The 25,629-nt window shown below is 46.9% G+C and overlaps 1 protein-coding gene across 3 annotated transcripts in view; it reads left to right on the top strand.

Moving 5' to 3' along the window:
* Positions 1 to 25,629, top strand: part of LOC140720542 (butyrophilin subfamily 3 member A3-like) — a 388,295-nt gene that overhangs the window by 95,181 nt on the left and 267,485 nt on the right. For 2 of the 3 annotated variants that reach the window (XM_073035384.1, XM_073035390.1), the window contains exons 8-9: positions 886 to 912; positions 3,769 to 3,795. In XM_073035384.1, the coding sequence (XP_072891485.1) occupies positions 886 to 912; positions 3,769 to 3,795 (54 nt within the window). Of the gene's footprint in view, positions 1 to 885; positions 913 to 3,768; positions 3,796 to 17,312; positions 17,932 to 25,629 lie in introns of those variants that run through there. The other variant, XM_073035394.1, reaches the window with a different exon arrangement.

Below are 25,629 nucleotides of genomic sequence, written 5' to 3'. Positions count from 1 at the left end.
ATTTTATTTAATAAAATCAACGTTTTCTTCTGTGAGGATGAATTATTTAAATTCTTCATGACATAGCTCTGTTCAGAGATTCATAAATTAAGAATAATAAACTAATTCCCTGTATTTTACAACCAAGGCTCCTTGAAATAATCTTGATCAAATACAAGAGACCTTAGAATAGGAGCAAGCAATCTTCTCTGGGAACAGTGGCTTAAGCATAATCTGTCGGGGTTATAACCATTAGCATGATGGTTGGTGAGGGAAGGTATTTTTCACATTTAGGTAAAAACTACATCGACTGGATGTTTTGGGTTGAAACTCTGCATAAAGACTGATGCAGGATTTTGACCAAATATATTAAAATTTCACTTCACTCCCCCCAACATTCCCCCTGCGAGATGCTGCTCACTGATTTCCTCCACCCGTTGTTCTTTGTTGTGTGAATGAAATGCTCTGGGTGGAATTTTCCAAGCCCTTGTGCTTTGGGTGCTTCACCCCAACCTCGAGAACATGGTGGCAAATTCCCAGAACTGCGTTTGTATTTCTGCACCGAAGATCAGTCACCACTCTGACGCAGGCTGGAATATTACAGGGTCAGATGCTGCTGACCCCAGCCCACACTCACCCTGTGTCTGCACCTGAGTTCTGCAGCCCGACAGTCCCGAAAGGTCCAGTCAGTGTCATTTGTTTATCATTGGACAACACACCAATGTCACGAAGAACAACTCAGTCACAGATGTTGGAGTCACTGACTGCTCTGACAACACAGACACACGAAATGTGTTTAATATATTGCCAGTGTTCTTGTGTCATTAAAGTAAATCTTAGTTTTTATTTATAAAGTTACTTTTATTAATGTGTTTCCATCATGGTTTGCCTTTATATATTTTTTAGGACAATGGAAACCCCTCATGCAGTCAGGTATGTGTCCTCACTCCTCTCTCTCTCTCCCCCCTCTCTCCCCTTCCACCCCTCTTTCCCCCTCAGTCCCCCATCTCTCCCCTCCTCTCTCTCTCTCCTCCTCTCTCCCACCCCACTCTCTCCCCTCCCTGCCCCTTCCCTCTCCCCACTCCCCCTCACTGCCCTACATCCCTCTCCCTCCCTCCCTGAATGAAGATCAAGGCCGGATGATAGGACACAACCCTCCCCTTTCACTGTCGCTCTGTTATCCCACACTCCCCCAAACCCTTCTCCCCACATTCCACCACTCCCCCTCACCACACCTCTCTCCCCATCTTGACCCCCTCTCCTTCCCCTCCATCCCCCCCTCTCTGCTCCCCCACCCCCTTTCTCCTCCCCATCCCCCTCCCTCTTCCCTGTTCTCTCCCTTTTCCCCTCGAATGATCAAGGCCAGATGATGGGACACAACTCATCCCACCAGGAGAAGGGCAAACGTCAGTCATTTCCTGATGAAGAAAGCGAGGGATCGGAGTTGGTTCAGGAGTTCGGTGTACTTGGGTCAGTGAACCCTCCACCAACGTTCTGTCTGAAACCGGCAGGATCCACTCTCCATGCGGCAGCAATAGCTCGTGACAATTCTACAGCTCACACTCTTTGATAATTTCTCCCATTGGTGGTGAGATTGGTAAACTTTCCCTGCACTGGGAGGGAATTACTGCATCACCCGTCCACTCCCAGACAAGATGATAGTGGACTTGGTTAAGCCCAGGGATCCTGGCTCATCAGACAGCAAAGCCTCCTTTGCCAGTGATCTACAGCAGGATGTCCAATGTTCACCATCCATATTTTCAGGTAGTTGTGTAAATAAGTGAGTGACTTTTTCCCTCCCAAATCCTGTCAGCAAGTTTCCATCAGCAGGTCCAAACTTTAACATGGATTTGGCTGAATTCTGCAGTGACAATCATTTACCATTAGAGGATCTCAGGCTGAATTCTTTTTATGATCCACATTCTCAGCTTCAGCCGTCCGGCAGCTGAGCTTTACCTGTGAGATGGACTGACGTGTAAATTTGGTCAGGATTTTCTGTTCAGAACTGCATGGATGAAAATTGAATTGAAATTAGTGTATTGCTATAACAAACGCCAGAATTTTGTCTTGCATGCTGTTCGTACAAATTAATTAATGACACCGTGCATTGATAGAACGAGGTAAAACAACAACATGCAGAGAAAGTGTAACAGCTCCAGAGCAGGTGCAGTGTAGGGAAATGATAAGGAGCAAGATCATATTGAGGTAGATTGTCAGATCAAGAGTGCATCTGATTGTACTAGGAAATCATTCAATAGTCTTATCAGAGCAGGGTAGAAGCTGTCCTTCAGACTGCTTCAGGCTTTTGTATCTTCCACCCCTTGGGAAATGGTAATGCTGGAGACTGAGACTCTGGGAAAGTTACTGACATGGTCCTTGATGATAAACATTTACCTTCTGACCTACAAGTGGTGATACAGAATTAGGAGCTTCTATTATGTATCTAAAGCTGTTTCCTGTGAAATTAATTGCACACTAAATCCACAAGAGATTTCTCCCATCCTCCTCCACTCTAAACCCTCGCTTCCCTCTTTTCTCCCACACCTCTCTCTCACCCCCTCCCCTTTCCCTCTTCCGTTTCCCCCTCCCCCTCCCTCTTCCCCTTCCCTCTTCCCCTTCCCTCTTCCCCCCTCTCTCTCTTCCCCGTCTCCACCCCCTCTCTACCCCCCCTCTCTCAAACGTCAGTCATTTCCTGATGAAGAAAGCGAGAGATCAGAGTTGGTTCAGAGTTCGGTGTACTTGGGTCAGTGAACCCTCCACCAACGTTCTGTCTGATACCGGCAGGATCCACTCTGCATGCGGCAGCAATAGCTCGTGACAATCCTACAGCTCACACTCTTTGATAATTTCTCCCATTGGTTGTGAAATTGGTAAACTTTCCCTGCACTGGGAGGGAATTACTGCATCACCCATCCACTCCCAGACAAGATGATAGTGGACGTGGTTAAGCCCAGGGATCCTGGCTCATCAGACAGCAAAGCCTCCTTTGTCAGTGATCTACAGCAGGATGTCCAACGGTCACCATCCATATTTTCAGGTAGTTGTGTAATAAGTAAGTGACTATTTCCTCCCAAATCCTGTCAGCAACTTTTGATCAACAGGTCCAAACTTTAACATGGAGTCAGTGACAATCATTTACCATCAGTGGATCTCAGGCTGAATTCTTTTTATGATCCACATTCTCAGGTTCAGCCATCCGGCAGATGAGCTTTACCTGTGAGATGGACTGACGTGTAAATTTGGTCAGGGCTTTCTGTTCAGAACTGCATGAATGAAAATTGAATTGAATTGAAATTAGTTTATTACTGTAACAAGCACCAGAAATTTGTCTTGTATGCTGTTCATACAGATTAATTAATGACACAGTGCATTGATAGAACGAGGTAAAAGAATAACATTCAGAGAAACGTGTAACAGCTCCAGAGCAAGTGCAGTGTAGGGAAATGATAAGGAGCAAGATCACACTGAGGTAGATTGTGAGATCAAAAGTGCATCTTACTGTACTAGGAAATCATTCAATAGTCTTATCAGAGCAGGGTAGAAGCTGTCCTTTAGACTGCTTCAGGCTTTTGTATCTTCCACCCCGTGGGAAATGGTAAAGCTGGAGACTGAGACTCTGGGAAAGTTACTGACATGGTCCTTGATGATAAACATTTATCTTTTGATCTACAAGTGGTGATACAGAATTAGGAGCTTCTATTATGTATTTAAAGTTGTTTCCTATGAAATTAATTGCACACTAAATCCAAGAGAGATTTCTTCAGTCTTGTCTGTTCTTTCTGTTTTCAGTGTGGAAGAGGATATGTGGCCATGAAGGTAAGATCTTGTGTTACTAGACTGAGAGGTTTAGTATAAACAGCTTTTTGAAAATAAGTCAGTCTCGGTGTAATGGGAGGTATTCAGGAGGTTGAAGGAGTTCAGGGTGATGTATTCTCACAATGGTGGAAAAGTCATGTGGCATGATTGCATTCACAGGACGAAGCATAGAATATAACAGTTTGTATGTTTTGTTTGCAAGTGGGACGATTTGCTGGTACTGCTCTGGGTTGGTGGGGTGGGGTGGAGTGGTGTAAACTAGTCTTGCAGGGGGATGGGAACCAAAGTGCCAGAGCAGATATGGAGCGGTTGTGGGAAAAGATGCTGTTAACACTACGTACAAAGACAGCAATTGAAAGGTTGAGTATGGTGGGAAGAATGTTCTGAGTTGCATCCATTTCAATGCAAGAAGTATTGTACGTAAGGCGGGTGAGCTTAAAGCATGGATCAGCACGTGGAATTATGACATTGTAGCCGTTGGTTGGAGGAGGGGCAGGACCAGCAGCTCAGTGTTCCGGGTTCCATCGTTTTAGAAAAGTTTTTAAACGTGGGAGCAAAATTGTCAAATATGATAGAGCACAAGAGATTAAAGGGGGAAATCTGATATTACCAGCCAGGGAGAAATGTTACTGCAGTGCTCAGACAAGACAGACTGGAAGGCTCGTCTACTGAGGTATATGGGTGGAACTGAGGAATCAGAAAGTTATGACCACGTTAATGGGATTATATTACCGACCACCCTACAGTCCGCAGGATTTAGAGGAGCAAATTCACAGAGAGATCGCAGACAGTTGGGTGGGATAGAGATCATTAAATGTGTCAGGAAAGTTTCCTCAACATGTAGCTGTCCCAAGTAGAGAGAATGCAATACTGGATCTCCTATCAGGGAATTAGGTGACAGGAGTGTGTGACGGGATTTGGATCCACTGATCACTGAAGAGGATATCAACAAGTTTTATGAAGATCTCGACAGTGCTTATGAGCAATGTAAATCTCAGGATATAAAACTATTCATGGGAGATTTTAACTCCAAAGTTGGACAGGGAAGGGTTGATAACATCACAGGACCTTTTGGATTAGGGGAGAAAAATGAAAATGGAGAAAGGTTTACTGATTGGTGTGTCAGAAACAACCAAGTGATCACCAATACTTGGTATAAAAACCATCCACATAAACTGTGTACTTGGATTAGCCCTGGAGATAGAACACAGAATCAAATAGATTTCATTACCATGAATGAATGCTTTAGAAATAATATCACAAATTCTAAAGCCTACACAGGAGCAGACTGTGGTTCAAAGATCACCATCCAGTAATAGCTACCATCAAAACAAAATCAAAGAAACTGAAACGTGGAACAAAGAGAAAGAAGTATATGTTGGGAGAACTTAAAAATGATCGCATCCTTAAGCAACAATTCAAAACAGCTGTAGAAGAACACCTCAACGAAAACGAAACAACACCGATTTGGGACAGATTTAAATATGCTATACAGCAATCAGCAGGGGAGATAATCCCAGTACAAGAAATCCAACACACCAACAAGGGGTGGATAACCCAAGAAATTCTAGATCTAATGGAACAAAGAAGGTTAGTGAAGAATAATGAAGTGCAATACAGAGAGCGAGACAGACAGACCAGACAATTGTGCAATATTGCAAAGGAAGAATGGCTGAATCAAAAATGCAATGAAGTAGAAGGCCACATTAACAACAGCAAAGAAATGCACAAGAAAATTAAAGAAATTACTGGAATTAAAAAACCTCCTCTACAGGATACATAAGATCAGCAGACGGATCGATACTAACAGATCCAGATAAAGTATGTGACACAGCAGGTCGGGCAGTATCCATGGAAACGAGCAGTCAACGTTTCGGGCTGAGACCCTTCGTCAGGACTGAAGAGGGAGGGGGCAGGCCCTATAAAGAAGGTGGGGGGAGGGTGGAAGGTGTCAGGTGAAAAACCAATCAGAGGAAAGATCAAGGGGTGGGGGAGGGGAAGCAGGGAGGGGATAGGCAGGAGAGGTGAAGGAGGAATGTAATGGGAAAGCACTATGGGTAGAAGAAGGCAGAATCATGAGAGAGGTTATAGGCAGCTGGAAGAGGAGGCAGAGTGAAACTGGGATGGGGGAAGGGAGAGGGAGGGAATTACCAGAAGTTGGAGAATTCGATGTTCATACCAGGGGCTGGAAACTACCCAGACGGTATATGAGGTGTTGATCCTCCAACCTGAGTTTGGCCTCATCATGGCAGTAGAGGAGGCCATGTATGGACATATCCAAATGGGAATGTGAAGCAGAGTTGAAGTGGGTGGCAACCGGGAGATTCTGTCTGTTGTTGCGGATGGAGCGGAGGTGCTCGACGAAGCGGTCCCCCAATCTGCGTCGGGTCTCGTCGATGTAGAGGAGGCCGCATCGGGAGCACCGGATGCAATAGATGACTCCAACAGACTCACAAGTGAAGTGTTACCTCACCTGGAAGGACTGTTTGGGGTCATGAATGGTGGTAAGAGAGGAGGTGTAGGGTCAGGTGTAGCACTTACGCTTGCAGGGATAAGTACCAGGTGGGAGATCTGTGGGGAGGGACGTGTGGACGAGGCAGTCGCAGAGGGAACGAACCCTGCAGAAAGCGGAGAGGGGTAGAGAGGGAAAGATGTGCTTAGTGGTGGGGTCCTGTTGAAGGTGGCGTAAGTTGCGGAGGATAATATGCTGGATCCGGAGGCTGGTGGGGTGATAGGTGAGGACAAGGGGAACTCGGTCCCTGTTGTGGTGACGGGAGGATGGGGTGAGGGCCGAAGTGCAGGAAATGGAGGAGATGCGGGTGAGGGCATCATTGATGACGGCAGAAGGGAAACCACGATCCTTAACGAAAGAGGACATCTGAGATGTCCTGGAACGGAAAGCCTCATCCTGGGAAAAGATGCGGCGGAGACGGAGAAACTGGGAATTGGGAATAGCATTTTTACATTTGGCAGGGTGGGAAGAGGTATAATCGAAGTAGTTATGAGAGTCAGTGGGTTTATAGAAGATGTCAATGGACAGTCTGTCTCCAGAGATGGAGACCGAGAGATCGAGAAAGGGACCTTCAACAGGACCCCACCACTAAGCACATCTTTCCCTCTCTACCCCTCTCCGCTTTTTGCAGGGATCGTTCCCTCCGCGACTGCCTGGTCCACACGTCCCTCCCCACAGATCTCCCACCTGGTACTTATCCCTGCAAGTGTAAGTGCTACACCTGTCCCTACACCTCATCTCTTACCACCATTCAGGGCCCCAAACAGCCCTTCCAGGTGAGGCAACACTTCACTTCTGAGTCTGTTGGGGTCATCTATTGCATCTGGTGCTCCCGGTGCGGCCTCCTCTACATCGGCGAGACCCGACGCAGATTGGGGGACCGCTTCGTCGAGCACCTCCGCTCCGTCCGCCACAACAGACAGGATCTCCCGGTTGCCACCCACTTCAACTCTGCTTCACATTCCCATTCGGATATGTCCATACATGGCCTCCTCTACTGCCATGATGAGGCCAAACTCAGGTTGGAGGAGCAACACCTCATATACTGTCTGGGAATTTTCCAGTCCCTGGTATGAACATCGAATTCTCCAACTTCTGGTAATTCCCTCCCCCTCCCTTCCCCCATCCCAGTTTCACTCTGCCTCCTCCTCCAGCTGCCTATCACCTCTCTCCTGATTCTGTCTTCCTCTACTACCCATAGTGCTTTCCCCTTACATTCCTTCTTCACCTCTCCTGCCTATCCCCTCCCTGCTTCCCCTCCCCCACCCCTTGATCTTTCCTCTGATTGGTTTTTCACCTGACACCTACCAGCCTTCTCCTTCCCACCCTCCCCCCACCTCCTTTATAGGCCCCTGCCCCCTCCCTCTTCAGTCCTGACGAAGGGTCTCGGCCGAAACATTGACTGCTCGTTTCCATGGATGCTGCTCGACCTGCTGAGTTCTTCCAGCGTGTTGTACGTGTTGACTTGACCACAGTATCTGCAGTGTACTTTGTGTTTACTAAAGTATGTGAGAGGTGGATTCAGTATGTAGAGCAGCTTTTTGAAGATAATAGAGGGGAACCCCCAGATATTAAACACCCTAATTCTGGCCCAGCTATTACCAAAGAAGAAATAACTAAAGCAATGAAAAGCATGAAACAAGGTAAAGCCACTGGACCTGATGAAATTTCAGTGGAAATGATACAAGCCCTAGAAGATCTGGGCATAGATATTCTTTTTGAACTGTTTAATGGCATATATGAGTCTGACGATCTCTTAAAATCAGTATTTATAACTCTGCCAAAAATTCCTGGAACTATTGATTGTGAAAATTACAGAACAATCAGTCTTATGAGTCACATAATAAAGATTTTGTTCTGAGTCGAATTAAAAACAAGTTAAGGCCAGAAAGTTCTAAACTGCAATATGAGTTTATTGAGGCTAGAGGAACTAGGAACGCAATTTTCATACTACGAATGCTTTCAGAAAGGGCAAGTTTTGCGAAGGCTGAGGAAAGTCCATCTCCCACCTCCCATCTTCATCACATTCTACACGGGTTGTATTGAGAGCATCCTGAGCAACGGAATCACTGCCTGGTTCGGAAATTGCACCATCTCGGATCGCAAGACCCTGCAGCGGATAGTGAGGTCAGCTGAGAAAATCATCAGGGTCTCTCTTCCTGCCATCACGGACATTTACACTACACGCTACATCTGCAAAGGAAACAACATTATGAAGGACCCCATGCACCCCTCATACAATCTCTTCTCCCTCCTGCCATCTGGGAAAAGGCACCGAAGCATTCGGGCTCTCACGACCAGACTATATAACAGTTTCTTCCCCCAAGCTATCAGACTCCTCAATTTCTGAAGCCTGGACTGACACCTTGCCCTACTGTCCTGTTTATTATTTATTGTAATGCTGTTTTTGTGCACTTTATGCAGTCCAGTGTAGGTCTGTAGTCTAGTGTAGCTGTTTCTCTGTTTTTTTTTTGTTACGTAGTTCAGTCTAGTTTTTTGTACTGTGTCATGTAACACCATGGTCCTGAAAAACATTGTCTCATTTATACTATGCACTGTACCAGCAGTTATGGTCAAAATGACAATGCAAGTTGACTTAACTTGACTTGAATTGAATATCAAAATAATGTCATTTTATATTTTATCGATTTCACTAAAGCATTCGACAAAGTGTATCACGAAAAATTATTTCAAATTCTCGCTAAACTAAACATAGACAGAAGGGACCAACAACTGCTTCAAAATTTATATTGGACTCAAACGACGGCGGTAAAATGTGACGATAGTATAAGCAGTTGGACTAAAATTCAAAGAGCAGTTAGACAGGGATGCGTTGCCTCACCAGAATTATTTAATATCTATAGTGAAATGATTCTCAGAGAAATAGAGGACCTGGATGGGATAAAAATCGGAGGTGTTAACATCAACAATATAAGATATGCAGACGATAGCACCCTAACAGCAAGTGCTGCTGAAGATCTACAAATCCTCCTGGACAAAGTAGTACAAACAAGTGCAGATTTTGGTCTAACCATCAACTGTAAAAAAAACAAATGTATGGTAATATTGAAACAGCAGGATACTCCCAACTGCCAATTGTACATCAGTAACCAAGAGATTGAACAAAAGACCGGCTTTAATTACCTTGGTAGCTTTATATCACAAGATGCTCGAAGTAAAGTAGAAATAAAAAGAATTGCCATTGCCAAAACCAACTTCCAGAAACTGAAACCCATTTTTACCAACAGACACATTTCTATGACAACAAGGCTGAGGCTACTAAAATGTTACATCTGGTCAATCTTGCTGTATGCTTCCAAAACATGGACTATAACACCAGAACTCCAAAGAAACTTAGAAGCAACAGAAATGTGGTTTCTTAGAAGAATGCTGAAAATATCATATCGAGATAGGATAACTAATGAGACGGTACTCCAACGTGCCCATACAAAAAGATCTTTAATGAGCACAGTAAATGAGAGGAACTTTAATTCCTGGCCCATGTCTTCAGAAAGGAGAAATAGAATTACAAGGCTGTATGCCTGGGAAACGCAGAAGAGTCAAGTCAAGTCAAGTCGCTTTTTATTGTCATTTTGACCATAAACTGCTGGTACAGTACACAGTAAAAACGAAACAATGTTCCTCCAGGACCCTGGTGCTACATGAAACAACACAAAACAACACTAGACTATGTGAGACAACTCAAGGCTACACTAGACTACGTAAAACAACACAAAAACTACACCAGACTACAGATCTAAGCAGGACTACATAAAGTGCACAAAACAGTGCAGGGCAGTACAATAATTAATTAATAAACAAGACAATAGGCACAGTAGAGGACAAATTTCAATATAATAATAGATGATGTAGATGTCAGTCTGGACTCTGGGTATTGAGGAGTCTGATGGCTTGGGGGAAGAAACTGTTGCACAGTCTGGTCGTGAGAGCCTGAATGCTATGGTACCCTTTCCCAGATGGAAGGAGGGAGAAGAGTTTGTATGAGGGGTGCATGGGGTGTGAGGAAGGCAAAGAAGAAAATATATGGACACTGTGAAAAAACTAACAGATCTAAGTGTGCGAGATATCATTGACGCTGCGAGGGATCGTTCGATGTGGAGAGCCATGATGGCCCAAGTGTGTAACCCACAAGGCACATGAAGAAGAAGATCATAATTCCATTAATTACAGAGAAGGACAAGTCTAACCCTCAGACTGAGATTCTATACTGGTAAAAGGCCAATTTGATGGCATCAGAAAGGATCGGGTAAGTGGGAAGCCTTCAAAAATTTTGAGAGTACAGAAATTGTATGTTCCTGCAAGAATAAAAGACAAGGCTAAAAGGTTTGGGAAACCTTTTTTGCGGGGGAGAAATGAGGCTCTGGTTAACAGGACGGAGCAGGTGCATCACAAGTGTAGGCAGCGAAGAACAAATGAGGTACTTGAGTACAAGAAATACAAACAAACACTTGAGAGGAAATCAGGAGGGCTAAAATAAGCCATGAAGTTGATCCAGCAGACAGGGTGAAAAAGACTCCCAAGGACTTGAGAGAGACTGGAACTAGAGAGCACAGGATGAGAACTATCCTCCATAATTATCCTGAAACTAATGGAATTATGATCACTCGATCAAAAGTGTTCCCCTACACACACTTCTGTCACCTGCCTTGTCTCGTTCCCTATCACACAATCTCCAGTTGCAACTCTATATATTGATTAAGGAACGTTTCCTGAACACAGTTGACAAACTCGGTCACATCCAGCCCTTTCACAGTTGGGAAATCCCAGACAATATTAGGAAATATAAAATCACTCACAATCAATTGTACTGGGTAATGAACCAGGGCAGGTGACAGATCACTCAGTGGGTGAGCTTTTCGGAGACAGTGACCACAACTCCCTCACTTTTCCCATAGCCTCGGACAGGGATTTGAGCAGCCAATGTAACTGGAGGATGGTGAGTTATGATGTTATTAGGTGGGAACTTGGGATTGTTGACTGGGAATGGTGGTACATAGGGAAATGCACAATGTAGATATGGTGTTTGTTTAGGGAGAACTTGCATGGGTTCATGGACAGGTTTGTCCCATTGAGACAGTGAAAGGGTGGGAGGGTGACGAAACCATGGTTGACAGGACATGTGGAACATCAGGGCAAGAGGAAACAGGAAGTTTACTTCTAGTTTTGGGAAGCAAAGATCAGACGGGGCTCTAGAGAGTTACAAGGTAGCCAGGAAGGAGCTGAAAACTGGACTGGGGAGAGTTAGAAGACACGAGAAGGCCATGGTGAGTCGGATTAAGCAAAACCCCAAGGCATTGTACACATACGTGAAGAACAGGAGGATGACTAGAGTGAGGGTAGGACAGATCAAGGATAGAAGTGGAAACATGCCTGGTGACAGAGGAGGTTGGAAAGGTCTATAATGAAGACTTTGCTTCAATATTAACTACTGAAAAAAAAATATTAACTACTGAGAGAGAGAGAGACTATGATTTTTCAGAGAAGAGCACAAAACAGGCTGATACGCTAGAACGTCAACATTCAGAAAGAGGATGTGCTGGTTTAGTAAAGTATTAGGATGGATAAGACCACAGTCTATATCACAGGTTACTCTGGGAAGTGAGGGAAGGGATTTCTGTGCCATTGGCGGTCATCTTTGTCTCCTCATTTGTCACAGTAGTGGTGCCATATGCCTGGAGGGTGGCATATTAAACTAATTTGACAGGGGGATGGGAACCGGAGAGATCGTGCTGAGGATGAGGTAGTTGGTTTACCAACAGATGCAGTGTGTAGTGAGACTCCTGGCAAGGAGAGGCTGATGACAGAGGAAATTGCAGTCAACAGGACGAGTTCTAATGCAAAGGTGGACAAAATCAAAAAGGTTGAATACAGGACTGAAGGTGTTATATTTGAATGTGTGCAGTATACGGAATAAGGTAAATGAACTTGTAGTACAGTTACAGATTGGCAAGTATTATGTTGTAGGCATCACTGATCATAGCTGAAAGAAGATTATTGCTGTGACCTTAATGTCCAAGGATGCACATTGTATCAAAAGGACAGGCAGGAAGGCAGAGGGGGCTCCATGGCTCTGTTGGTAAAAAAAAATGAAATCAAATCATTAGAAGAAGAGGACATCAGATCAGAAGGTGTTGAATAATTGTGGGCAGAGCTTTGGAACGGCAAGGGTGAAAAGACCCTGATGGGAGTTGTATACAAACCCCAAACAGTAGTAAGTGGTCTGCAAGCTACAACAGGAGATAGAAGGTGCATCCCAAAAGGGCAATGATACAAGGGGGGTTTCAATATGCAGGTAGATTGGGAAAATCAGATTCCAAGAGAGGGATTTCTAGAATGTCTAAGAGAAGGCTTTTTAGAGCAGTTTGTGGTTGAGCCCACTCGGGGATCAGCTGTTCTCGACTGGTGAAATGAACTGGAATTGATTAGAAAGCTTAAGGTAAAAGAACCCTTCGGGGAAAGTGATCGTAATATGATCGGATTCACTCTGAAATTTCAGAAGGAGAAGCAGAAGTCAGATGTATCGTATTACAATGGAGTAAAGGGAATTACAGGGGCATGAGAGAGGAGTTGGCCAGAATTCACTGGAAAAGAATACTGGCAGGGATGACGGCAAAGCAGGAATGGCTGGAATACGATACCAAAAATCACCTTTAAACTCCTTCCTCCCACCTCAGACATGTGACCTCTTGTATTTGATCCCACTCCGGTGGGGAGAAGATTTCAACCATCTGCTCAATCTAACCCCTCATAACCTTATCTATTTCTGTCAGATCACCCATCGGCTCATTTACCTGTATTTGGCCCGTATCCTTCTAAACCTTCCCTGTCCCAGGCCTCAACTCCTCTTCTGTGCCAGTTCCAGAGGGCTCTCAATTCCCCCGTGTTACAGAAGATGATCGACCTCATTTTCTACCACATTACAGAAGCAAATGTGCTGCAGGTCCTAAGATGCAGAAATGTCGATAAATCCCCAGGTCCTGATCAAGTGTATCCCAGGACATTGTGGGAAGCTCAGGAGGAGAGTGTGGAGCCCATTTTGGAGATATGTGAGTCATTGATAGCTACGGGTGAGGGGCCAGAAGACTGGAGGGAGACTAATGTTGAACATTTATTGAAGATCGGCTGTAGGGAAAAGCCTGGGAAGTACAGACCGGTGAGCCTAACGTCAGTGGAGGGAGCATTAATGAAGGGGATTCTGAGAGACAGGATCTACATTCATTTGGAAAGACAATGACTAATCAGAGATACCCAGCTTGGCTTTTATAGAAACATAGAAACAAATAAAACTTACTGCACAATACAGGCCCTTCAGCCCACAATGCTGTGCCGAACATGTACTTACTTTAGAAATTACCTAGGATTACCCATAGTCCTCTCTTCTTCCAAGCTCCATGTACCTATGCAGGAGTCTCTTAAAAGACCCTATCCTATCCATCTCTACCACCATCACCTGCAGCCTATTCCACGCACTCACCACTCTCTGTGTAGAAAACTTACCCCTAACGTCAGTTGTGGGAGCACTAATTGAGGGGATTCTGAGAGACAGGATCTACATTCATTTGGACAGGTGAGGACTGATCAGGGACACCCAGCTTGGCTTTCTGCATGGATGGAGATGATGGAAGTGCAGTAGACATTCTCTACATGGACTTTAACAAGGGATTTGACAAGGTACTTCACGGTCGACTATTCCAGAGAGTTGGACCACATGGGCTACACTACGATCTGGGCCATTGGACACAGAATTGTCTGGGTGGAGTCCTGTGCCCAGTGGTTGTTCTGCTGGGTCCACTGTTTTTCATCATTCATATGAATGATTTGGAGAGAATGTAGGTGACGTGTTTAGTAGGTTTGTGGAGGACTCTAAAATTGGTGGTTTCATGGACAGTGAAGCGAGTTACTTAATTATTAATTTTCATATAGTGTGAAAAGGGCCCTTTCAGCTCAGCAAGTCACACACCCAGCAACCGAGCTATTTAACACCAGCCTAATCACAGAACAATTTACAATGACCAGTTAACCCACTAACCAGCACCTGGACAAAACCCCTGCAGTCGTGGGGTGAACAGAGACCCTCCTTACAGACGGTGCCACAACTGAACCCCAAACACTGGAAGGTCCCAGGGTGTAATAACGCTGCACTATCCACTACGTTACCATGACAACCCTGACCGTCATGCCCGTGGTTTATCCAATATTACAACGTGATCTTCATCAGCTGGGCAGTGAATGGCAGATGGATTTTAATTCAGAGAGATGTGGGTTTTGGGAAGGCAAACCAGGACAGGATTTACACAGGAATCAGTGGGTCCCTGGAGAGTGTTGTGGAACAGACAGACCAGGAGGTGATTGTCTTCATCCATCAGAATACTGAGTGCTGGAACTGGGATGTCACACTACGTGTGTACAAGACATTGGTAAGGCCACATTTGGAGCAATGTGTACAGTTCTGGTTACCTTCCGAAAGGAAGGCTGTCATTGAACTGAGAGGGAGTAAAACAGATTTACAAGGACGTTACCAGGACTGGAGGGTTTGGTTTACAAGGAGAAGCTGGGACTTTCCCTGGAGCTGAGGAGTCTCCCAGAGGAAGTTTAAAGGAATAATGGGTACATACAGGCAAGTGGGACAAGCTCGTTGAAGCAAGTTGGTCAGGATGAATGAATTCAGCTGAACAGCCTCCCTGACCTCCTCTTTAAATGCCTCCAGTTTTTACTCTGTCCGTCCTCATCTGGATCCAGTTGTTGCCTCTCCCTCTCCTCACACCCGTTTCCACTGGCAATCTCCTCTTTCTCACCATCCTTGATGCTGGCTTTCAGCCTCAAACATCGACTGTCTATCTCCCTCCACACACGCTGCTTGACCCGCTGAGATCCTCCACAATGTCAGTGTGTTGATCTAAAAAACTCCACTGTCCCGGTGAAAAAACCTCGGGAAGATGCTGGTTGTCCATCCGCTGTGTTTGGGTAAAACCCCGGGAAAGGGTCCTGTCGGCCACCCGATCCCCGGGTCCGCGCTGCCCGAGTCTCCCCCCCCCGGTCCCCGGGGCCGCGCTGCCCGAGTCTCCCCCCGATCCCCGGGACCCGCGCTGCCCGAGTCTCCCCCCGCGCTGCCCGAGTCTCCCCCCGATCCCCGGGGCCCGCGCTGCCCGAGTCTCCCCCCGATCCCCGGGGCCTCGCAGCCCGAGTCTCCCCCCGATCCCCGGGGCCGCGCTGCCCGAGTCTCCCCCGATCCCCGGGGCCGCGCTGCCCGAGTCTCCCCCCGATCCCCGGGGCCGCGCTGCCCGAGTCTCCCCCCGGTCCCCGGGGCCGCGCTGCCCGAGTCTCCCCCGATCCCCGGGGCCGCGCTGCCCGAGTCTCCCCCCGATCCCCGGGGCCGCGCTGCCCGAGTCTCTACCCCCGATCCCCGGGGCCGCGCTGCCCGAGTCTCCCCCCGATCCCCGGGGCCGCGCTGCCCGAGTCTCTACCCCCGATCCCCGGGGCCGCGCTGCCCGAGTCTCCCCCCGATCCCCGGGGCCGCGCTGCCCGAGTCTCTACCCCCGATCCCCGGGGCCGCGCTGCCCGAGTCTCCCCCCCGATCCCCGGGGCCGCGCTGCCCGAGTCTCTACCCCGATCCCCGGGGCCGCGCTGCCCGAGTCTCCCCCCGATCCCCGGGGCCGCGCTGCCCGAGTCTCCCCCCGATCCCCGGGGACACGCTGCCCGTGTCTCCCCCCCGATCCCCGGGGACGCGCTGCCCCGAGTCTCCCCCCCGATCCCCGGGGCCGCGCTGCCCGAGTCTCTCCCCCCCCCCCCCCCCCGATCCCCGGGGCCGCGCTGCCCGAGTCTCTCCCCCCCCCCCCGATCCCCGGGGCCGCGCTGCCCGAGTCTCTCTCCCCCCCCCCTCCCCGATCCCCGGGGCCGCGCTGCCCGAGTCTCTCCCCCACCCCCCGATCCCCGGGGCCGCGCTGCCCGAGTCTCTCTCCCCCCCCCCCCCCCCCCCGATCCCCGGGGCCGCGCTGCCCGAGTCTCTCCCCCCCCCCCCCGATCCCCGGGGCCGCGCTGCCCGAGTCTCCCCCCCGATCCCCCGGGCCGCGCTGCCCGAGTCTCCCCCCCGATCCCCCGGGGCCGCGCTGCCCGAGTCTCCCCCCCGATCCCCCGGGGCCGCGCTGCCCGAGTCTCCCCCCCCGATCCCCCGGGGCCGCGCTGCCCGAGTCTCCCCCCGATCCCCCGGGGCCGCGCTGCCCGAGTCTCCCCCCGGTCCCGGGGCCGCGCTGCCCGAGTCTCCCCCCCGATCCCCCGGGCCGTGCTGCCCGAGTCTCCCCCCGATCCCCGGGGCCGCGCTGCCCGAGTCTCCCCCCGATCCCCGGGGCCGCGCTGCCCGAGTCTCTCTCCCCCCCCCCCCCCCCGATCCCCGGGGCCGCGCTGCCCGAGTCTCTCCCCCCCCCCCCGATCCCCGGGGCCGCGCTGCCCGAGTCTCCCCCCCGATCCCCCGGGCCGCGCTGCCCGAGTCTCCCCCCCGATCCCCCGGGGCCGCGCTGCCCGAGTCTCCCCCCCGATCCCCCGGGGCCGCGCTGCCCGAGTCTCCCCCCCCCGATCCCCCGGGGCCGCGCTGCCCGAGTCTCCCCCCGATCCCCCGGGGCCGCGCTGCCCGAGTCTCCCCCCGGTCCCGGGGCCCGCGCTGCCCGAGTCTCCCCCCCGATCCCCCGGGCCGTGCTGCCCGAGTCTCCCCCCGATCCCCGGGGCCGCGCTGCCCGAGTCTCCCCCCGATCCCCGGGGCCGCGCTGCCCGAGTCTCCCCCCGATCCCCGGGGCCGCGCTGCCCGAGTCTCCCCCCGGTCCCGGGGCCGCGCTGCCCGAGTCTCCCCCCGATCCCCGGGGCCGCGCTGCCCGAGTCTCCCCCCGATCCCCGGGGCCGCGCTGCCCGAGTCTCCCCCCGATCCCCGGGGCCGCGCTGCCCGAGTCTCCCCCCGATCCCCGGGGACTCTCTAATTCTCTGCTTCTCCCCCCAGTCTCTGTCACCCTGGATGTGGAAACGGTGAATCCGGAGCTCGAGGTGTCTGAGGATCGGAAGAGTGTGAGATGGACCGGGACCCGGAGGGATCTCCCTGACACCGGGAAGAGGTTCACAAACTTCGCTTGTGTGCTGGGATCGGAGGGATTCACATCGGGGGGGACATTACTGGGAGGTGGAGGTGACGGGGAATCGGTGGTGGGATCTGGGAGTCGCCGCAGAGTCTGTGAAGAGGAAGGGAAAGTTCACACTGAGTCCGGAGACCGGATTCTGGAGAATCGCGCGGATTGATGACGTGATGTGGGTTCTCACCTCCCCTTTGTCCCGTCTCCCTGCCGCTCCCATCCCCGGGAGGGTGGGAGTTTATCTCAGTTACGAGTCCGGGACAGTTTCATTTTACAACGCGGAGACCAAGTCCCATCTCCACACCTTCACTGGGAATAAATTCACGGGGAAACTTTATCCTTTCTTCGGGTTTGGATATAAAAACGAGTGGCTGAGAATCTGCTCCGGTTCCGCTCCGGGTCTGTAAACGGGTCGGGTCCGGGACCGGCGTCGGGAGTAAGTCAGTGTAAATATAAATGTGTGGAGAGTGAAATAAACACGATGTGAGAATTATCGATCCATTAATTTTAACTCGTTCACTGCATCCGTCAACGGAACAGAAACACTGCGGATTCAGCAGCAGCCGCGGGCGGCGGGTCCTGAGCTCCCCGGCTCCCCCGGGTGCTAAAGTCCACCGGAACTGACAGGGTAACTGGGGCAAGTGGTGGTGGTGCTGACTGGGAGACGGAGGTCAGGGTGAATCTTGGTAACACGGGACATGTAGTGGTGGTAACACACAAAGTGCCAAAGAATTGGTGCAGAAAGGTGGAAGGAAGGGGGAGTAAAAGCTGACAGCTGATCCGGATGAGGGAGGGGTGGAGTGTGGAAATGTGTCAGAACCGGGGAGGGGAGAGGTGGGACAGACAAAGATGATGGAATCTGGTTGGAGAGGAAAGTGGAGACTGGACTAAAGGGAGGGAGGTGGGGATGAGTGTGTGGAGGATGGGAAGATGGAGAGGTTGGGAAAGAAAATGGCCACAAGCTTCCTGTGGGATTATAATTGTGGAATTGGGTTCCTATTCCCTTAATCTTCCTGGTGCCCTCCAGGATTTGATCTGTGAAGTGAGTTCTGTTGTCCTGATTCATCTTGTATGTAGGAGCAACATTCTTGTCCAATCTGGGCACACGTGGTTCCTTTCTCGGATGAAACAAAGTCCAAATCCGTTTGGATTTGCAATGCCACTGTATGGACTGGCACCAATTCTGCCGACAATTTGGATATTGTTTATTGGCTTGAATCGAGAGCATATGCAGTTTAATTTACTAACTTTCACAGTGCTAATGTCATGTTAATCAGTTCCTGTGCTGGTTTACCGGCTCCCTAGGCAGGTGTTACATTCTCCAGGGGCAACGCTGTCCTTTTTACCCTGGGGTTATTGTCTTACAGAGGTATATACCATCCTCTGAAACACCGGTTGTTTCCAAATTTACATCCCATATCCACAGTGACATTCTGGCCATCCAGTAAGTGGATGAAGGGGGTCGATGTTTCTGAGTCCCATCATCACAGTACCAGAAATACCCGGGGCTGAGGGCTTGGAAAGTCACAGTCCATCTCTGTTTCGGTGAAGGACACATCCATTTCTACATGTGCCGGGACAGCCATACACACCCAGCAGCTTGAGTGTTGGTGGCAGGGAAAGGACACGATCTAATCCAACCGCCATGGTTAGACACCGTCTTACAGTGAGAGGTGTGAATCCACGACGGTTTGTCTCTGACCTTGATGGCTGTGTTAGTGACCAGCAAAACCTGAAATGGTCCTTCAAATCGAGGTTGCAAACAGTTCTTTCTTTTAAATGTCCACACCACCAGGTGGTCTCAGGGTTCAATGTCATGGCATTTAAGGCCACACGACTGGTTTCTGGGCTTTTACCTGTTGATGATATTTAGTGACGCTGCCCGGCTTTCATTTCTCTCGTAGCTTCAGCAGTCGACCGAGTCCTCTCGTAGTGCAGCCGACACCTGAGGCCAAGTTATGCACAGAAAGATCCCAGGTAGCCACCATGGACAGTCCCCAGTCCGGCTGCAAAAGGAGGAGGGTTGGGCAGGGGGAAAGTAACCTCATTCTGTAAAATCCCAGAGCTACAGAAACACCAACAGAAGCTCCAAAGATCTCATCACTGGGAGAGGAAGGATCTTCGAAGATGGTCTACATCGAGGAACAACGTGAAAGACTGTCCTCGGACCAAGGACTCTGGTGAGCTGCTGTTGGTGGACTCTGCCCCAGGAGGGGTGATGGGCTTCAGGAGAAGGTCCCACGAATTCCAGTGTGACAACGAGCATTTCCAACTGAGACAGGAACACTGTCCGGGAGTGCGGTGTGAGACAACCGTCTCTCCCACCCAATCGGGAAGCTGTGGATTACTCACTCACGGTCCCCAGCCTCTCCCCCACCACCTTTTCCTTTCCACACAACCCCACAAGTATTACCGGATCAGATCCCCTCGACTGTTACAGTTGAATGAATTTCCATCCGACTAAGATCTACAGATGCAGAAACCATTTCTTTCTCCTCCGCCATCTTCCCCCCATTAAACCACTTACTGCCTTATCTTCTACTGGAAACTATCCTCTGTTAAACTGTTCATGATGTGAAACTCCTCCGTTCACTCTCCCCTCATCCTTTCCTGCACCACTTTCTTCACTGCCTTGTATAATTGATGTAGAATTTAAGTTTTCTGCTGTTGTATGTCTGTGATGCTGCTGCAGGCAAGTTTTTCATTGTAACACCTGAGCTGCTGGATGGTGGGGGTGTCTGGGTTCTCACTGGGTGGGGTGGGGGGCTCTGGCAGCTTCTATGGAGGGAGATGGACAGTCGACATTTCCCCCTCGAACCTCTTCCTCTGAACAGTCTGTTTCCCTCCACTGACACTGCCTGGCCCGTTGAATTACCTCCAGCATTTTGTGTGCATTGGTCATGATCTTTCAAGTGTCACTTGATCCTGGCCTGGTCCCAGAGGACTGGAAAATCCACAATGGGTTTGTTTGATCCTCACCATCCAGGACTGCCCTCTTCTCACTGACCCATCAGGGAGAGGTACAGGAGCCTGAAGACACACTCAGTGTTTTAGGAACACCTTGTTCTTTCCACCATCAGATTTCTGAACGGATCATCAACAGTACCAGACGAGTTTGCACCATGTAACATGTAGTAAAACTATTGACTGCACTGTCCTGCAGCCCCAAAACAATAAATTTCACAACATAAATCAGTGATAATAAACCTGATTCCGATTCTAATTCTTGACCCACACTGGGAAATCCTGTCTTACATCATTACAGCTCCTTGTGTGGGTCAGGTCTATCTGACTATAATTCTATCTCGTTGCCTTCTCATTCTAATCTTGACATCCTTTGAAACTATAAAAGCCACTCTTTGACAGCCAGTTTCAACTCAGCTGCTAACCAGGTTTCTTTTCAAAGCCTTTTCCTGTTGTACTCCAGGGTGATCGCTCTGCTTGCCTGGCCCACTTTGTCTCCCCTGGGCCACGTGACTTGACGATCATCTCAGTGGGTCAATCTCGGGGACGACCACATTGACAAGAATCTGAAGTCACGTCCAGTCCAGAGGAGGTACAGAAGGCTGATGTCCTCCCCTCAGTATCAGTCGTGAATTTAAAGTTAACAATTAGCTTTGCTAGTCACACGTACATCAAAACACACAGTGAAATGGGTCGTCATGCATCAATGGCCAACACAGTCTGAGGATTGTCCTGGGCGCTGGCCACAAATGCTGACACACTTCTGGTACCAATGTAGCATGCCCGAAACTTACTGACCCCAACCTATACATCTTTGGAATGTGGGGGGAGGATCCGGAGCATCCGGAGGAAAATCACACAGTCACAGGAAGAACATGAAAACTTAAAGACAGCAGCGGGAATTGACCCCGGGCGTTACACTAACTGCTGGGCTACCGTGCCACCTGAATTGGATGGATTTTTACAACAATCCTGTAAAAATGTCACCGTCACTGATGCTAGTGTTTAAGTCTGGATTTACTTGATATTTCAAGTTACATCCTGAGTCGTTGGTGATAAGGTTCGAACTCTTGTGACAGTTTTAATTAGCCGGACCCATTTTTCCCCGGACTGGGGAATCAAGAACTAATCGGTATAAAGTGAGAAGGAAAGGATTTAACAGGAATTTTCACACAGAGGGTGGTCATGCATAGGAAGTATTTCCCGGGGCAGCAACAGCTAAAAGGAGGGGGCATAATGTTAAGAGATTGGAGGAAAGTACGGGGGGTTGTCAGAGGTAGATTTTTACACAGAGAGTGGAGAGTGCGTGGAACGCTTTGTAAGGGTGGTGGTAAGACAGAAACAAAATGTAACTGCTCGTTAACATTTTTATTTTTATTGAACACAAACAAAAACAGAAACAGTAAACATATGCTAACAAAGCAAGGGAATCACACATAAGCAGCAACAAATATATAACTATTAACTTTAAATATACAAATAAACAAGAAAATCCACTCTAAATACTGTTGGACAGAAGGTGAACTATATCTAAAAGTAGTCACAAAACAGAAACATTTACAGAGATAACCCAAAACATTGACAGATCTGTACAGTCTTTACAGCTTTCTGGTTATGGGAAGTTTTCAGAGTATTAACGTATAGTTTGAAGTCTGACGTAAAAAATATAAATGAAGGTTTCTTATTGCTGTATTTGCATTTATGGATATAAAATTTGCTGTAAATTAACAGAAGAATTATGATAAAGAAATGATCCCCATGAGATTTGCTATTATTAGTAAACCCAAATTAGACATTTTCAAAACAAAAAGTAAAATCTGCATTGATCTATATATATTGATATATTGATCTATAAATTGACAAACATCAACCCAAAATGTTTTAACTCATTCACAATCCCAAAACAGATGAAATAAATCCTCTGGATATAAACCAGAAAAAGAACAAACATGAGGAAATCTGCAGATGCTGGAAATTCAAACAACAACACACACAAAATGCTGGTAGAACACAGCAGGCCAGGCAGTATCTATAGGGAGAAGCGATGTCGACGTTTCGGGCCGAGACCCTTCGTCAGGACTAACCGAAAGGAAAGATAGTAAGAGATTTGAAAGTAGTGGGGGGAGGGGGAAATGTGAAATGATAGGAGTAGACCGGAGGGGGTGGGATGAAGCTAAGAGCTGGAAAGGTGATTGGCGAAAGTGATACCGAGCTGGAGAAGGGAAAGGATCATGGGACAGGAGGCCTCAGGAGAAAGAAAGGGGGGTGGGGGCGGAGCACCAGAGGGAATGGAGAACAGGCAAACAACTAAATATGTCAGGGATGGGGTAAGAAGGGGAGGAGGGGCATTAACAGAAGTTAGAGAAGTCAATGTTCATGCCATCAGGTTGGAGGCTACCCAGCCGGTATATAAGGTGTTGTTCCTCCAACCTGAGTTTGAATTCATTTTGACAAAAGAACAGTTAGTTTCAATATCAGAATTAAACCTTGTCAAATAAACATTGGATAATATCTATGTATAATTTTAAATGAAATTTCATTAATTTTATTCCTCAATAAAAAATTATTAAATAGGCCCCAAATACTCCTCCACCTCAGATTCCCCAAGCGACTATTCCAAAAACTAACAGCCATAGGAACAGAAGTAATGTCCTTTTTCAACAAACTTCTAATACCTTTATTATTTTTTTAAAAGACGGAGGATAACAAATCTTTCCTACAGCTGTACTGGATGGATCCAAGTTGGGTAATTCAACTACCGAATATGATGTACAACCCCATTTCCAGAAAAGTTGGGATATTTTCCAAAATGCAATAAAAACAAAAATCTGTGATATGTTAATTCACGTGAACCTTTATTTAACTGACAAAAGTACAAAGAAAAGATTTTCAATAGTTTTACTGACCAACTTAATTGTATTTTGTAAGTATACACAAATTTAGAATTTGATGGCTGCAACACACTCAACAAAAGTTGGGGCAGAGTTAAAATAAGATTGAAAAGTGCACAGAATGTTCAAGTAACACCGGTTTGGAAGACTCCACATTAAGCAGGCTAATTGGTAGCAGGTGAGGTATCATGACTGGGTATAAAAGTAGCGTCCATCAAAGGCTCGGTCTTTGCAAGCAAGAATGGGTCGTGGCTCACCCCTTTGTGCCAAAATTTGTGAGAGAATTGTTAGTCAGTTCAAAAGGAACATTTCCCAATGCAAGATTGCAGAGAATTTAGGTCTTTCAACATCTACAGTACATAATATTGTGAAAAGATTCAGAGAATTCAGAGACATCTCAGTGCGTAAAGGGCAAGGTCAGAAACCACTGTTGAATGCGTGTGATCTTCGAGCCCTCAGGCGGCACTGCCTAAGAAACCGTCATGCTTTCTTTCTTTTCAAATCTTTTTATTAATTTTTTTAAAAAAACATAAGTAAAATATAAGTACAAAACATTTGAGAGTACATAATAGATTAATTAACAATCAGATATGTATTAATCAATACATAAAGTCTCCCAAACTCATAGTATTAATGTAAAGGAATTAAGAAAAAAAGAATCCCCCCCAAAAAAAACAAAAAAAAAACTAAAAAAAAACTAACCAACATGGGCAATTGCATAATGTTAAATACATACAGTAGTGCCGATGACTCCCAACCTCCATCCACACAATTCAGGATAGTAACAATAAGGTTCAGGATCAGACCATTTAATTCATATGAAAATGTTGCATAAATGGTCAACAAGTTTCCTCAAATTTAACTGAAGAATCAAAAACCACACTTCTAATTTTTTCTAAACTCAAACAGGAAATAGTTTGAGAAAACCACTGAAATATAGTTGGAGGGTTAATTTCTTTCCAATTCAGTAAAATAGATCTTCTAGCCATTAGTGTAACAAATGCAATCATACGTTGGGATGAAGCGGATAAACGCTTATTATCTATCATTGGTAGACCAAAAATTGCGGTAAAAGGATGTGGTTGGAGATTAATATTTAAGACTCGAAATAATATTAAAAATATCTTTCCAATAGTTTTGTAAACAAGGACAAGACCAAAACATATGGGTCAACGAAGCAATATCAGAATGACATCTATCACAGGTTGGATTAACATAAGAATAAAATCGAGCAAGTTTATCTTTAGACATATGAGCTCTATGTACAACCTTAAATTATATTAGAGCATGTTTAACACAGATAGAGGATGAGTTTACCAATGATAAAATTTTTTCCCATTGCTCAGTAGATATAGGGCAATGCAATTCTTCCTGCCATTCCTTCTTAATTTTTTCTGATATATCTGGTTGTACATTCATAATCATATTATAAATGATAGCTACTAAACCCTTTTGACAAGGATTGAGAGCTAAAATTCTTTCTGTAATGTCCAATGGACATTCTTTCGAAAAAGAAAGTTCATTATATAGAAAATTTCTAACTTGTAAATATCTAAAAAAAATGGGTTTTAGATAAATTATATTTATTAGATAACTGTTCAAAGGACATAATGTTATCATCCAAAAACAGATCACGAAAACATGTTATACCTTTTGTTTTCCATAAAAGAAAAGCTTGATCTATAGATGATGGTCAGAAAAGTAGTTAGATATTATAGGACTTGACAGCATAAACTTATTCAAACCAAAAAATTTACGAAATTGAAACCAGATTCGTAATGTATACTTGACTATAGGATTAGTTATCTGTTTATTCATTTTGAATAATGAAAAAGGAAGTGAAGATCCTAAGATTGAGATCAATGAGAAATCTTGCACAGATTTACATTCCAAATTTACCCATTGTGGGCCAGCAACTGTAGTCGATTCTTGTGTCCAAAATATCAAATACCGTATATTAACTGCCCAATAGTAAAATCTTAAATTTGGTAGAGCCAAGCCGCCCTCCTTCTTAGGCTTCTGTAAATATTTTTTACCTAGCCTAGGATTTTTGTTCTGCCACAAATACGAAGATATTTTAGAGTCAACCATATCAAAAAAAGATTTAGGAATAAAAATTAGTAATGCTTGAAATAGATATAGAAATTTAGGTAGTATCATCATCTTAATGGCATTAATTCTGCCTACCAAAGACAAAGATAGTGGGGACCACCTATTAGCAAGTTGCTTAATTTGATCTATTAAAGGTAAAAAATTAGTTTTAAATAAATCTTTATGTTTTTTAGTAATTTTAATACCTAAATAAGTAAAATAATCTGTAACAATTCTATATGGT

The sequence above is a fragment of the Hemitrygon akajei genome, chromosome 2, assembly GCF_048418815.1.
Source record: "Hemitrygon akajei chromosome 2, sHemAka1.3, whole genome shotgun sequence".
In the NCBI taxonomy this organism is placed as follows: Eukaryota; Metazoa; Chordata; class Chondrichthyes; order Myliobatiformes; family Dasyatidae; genus Hemitrygon; species Hemitrygon akajei.
This window is presented reverse-complemented; position numbering and strand designations above follow the sequence as displayed.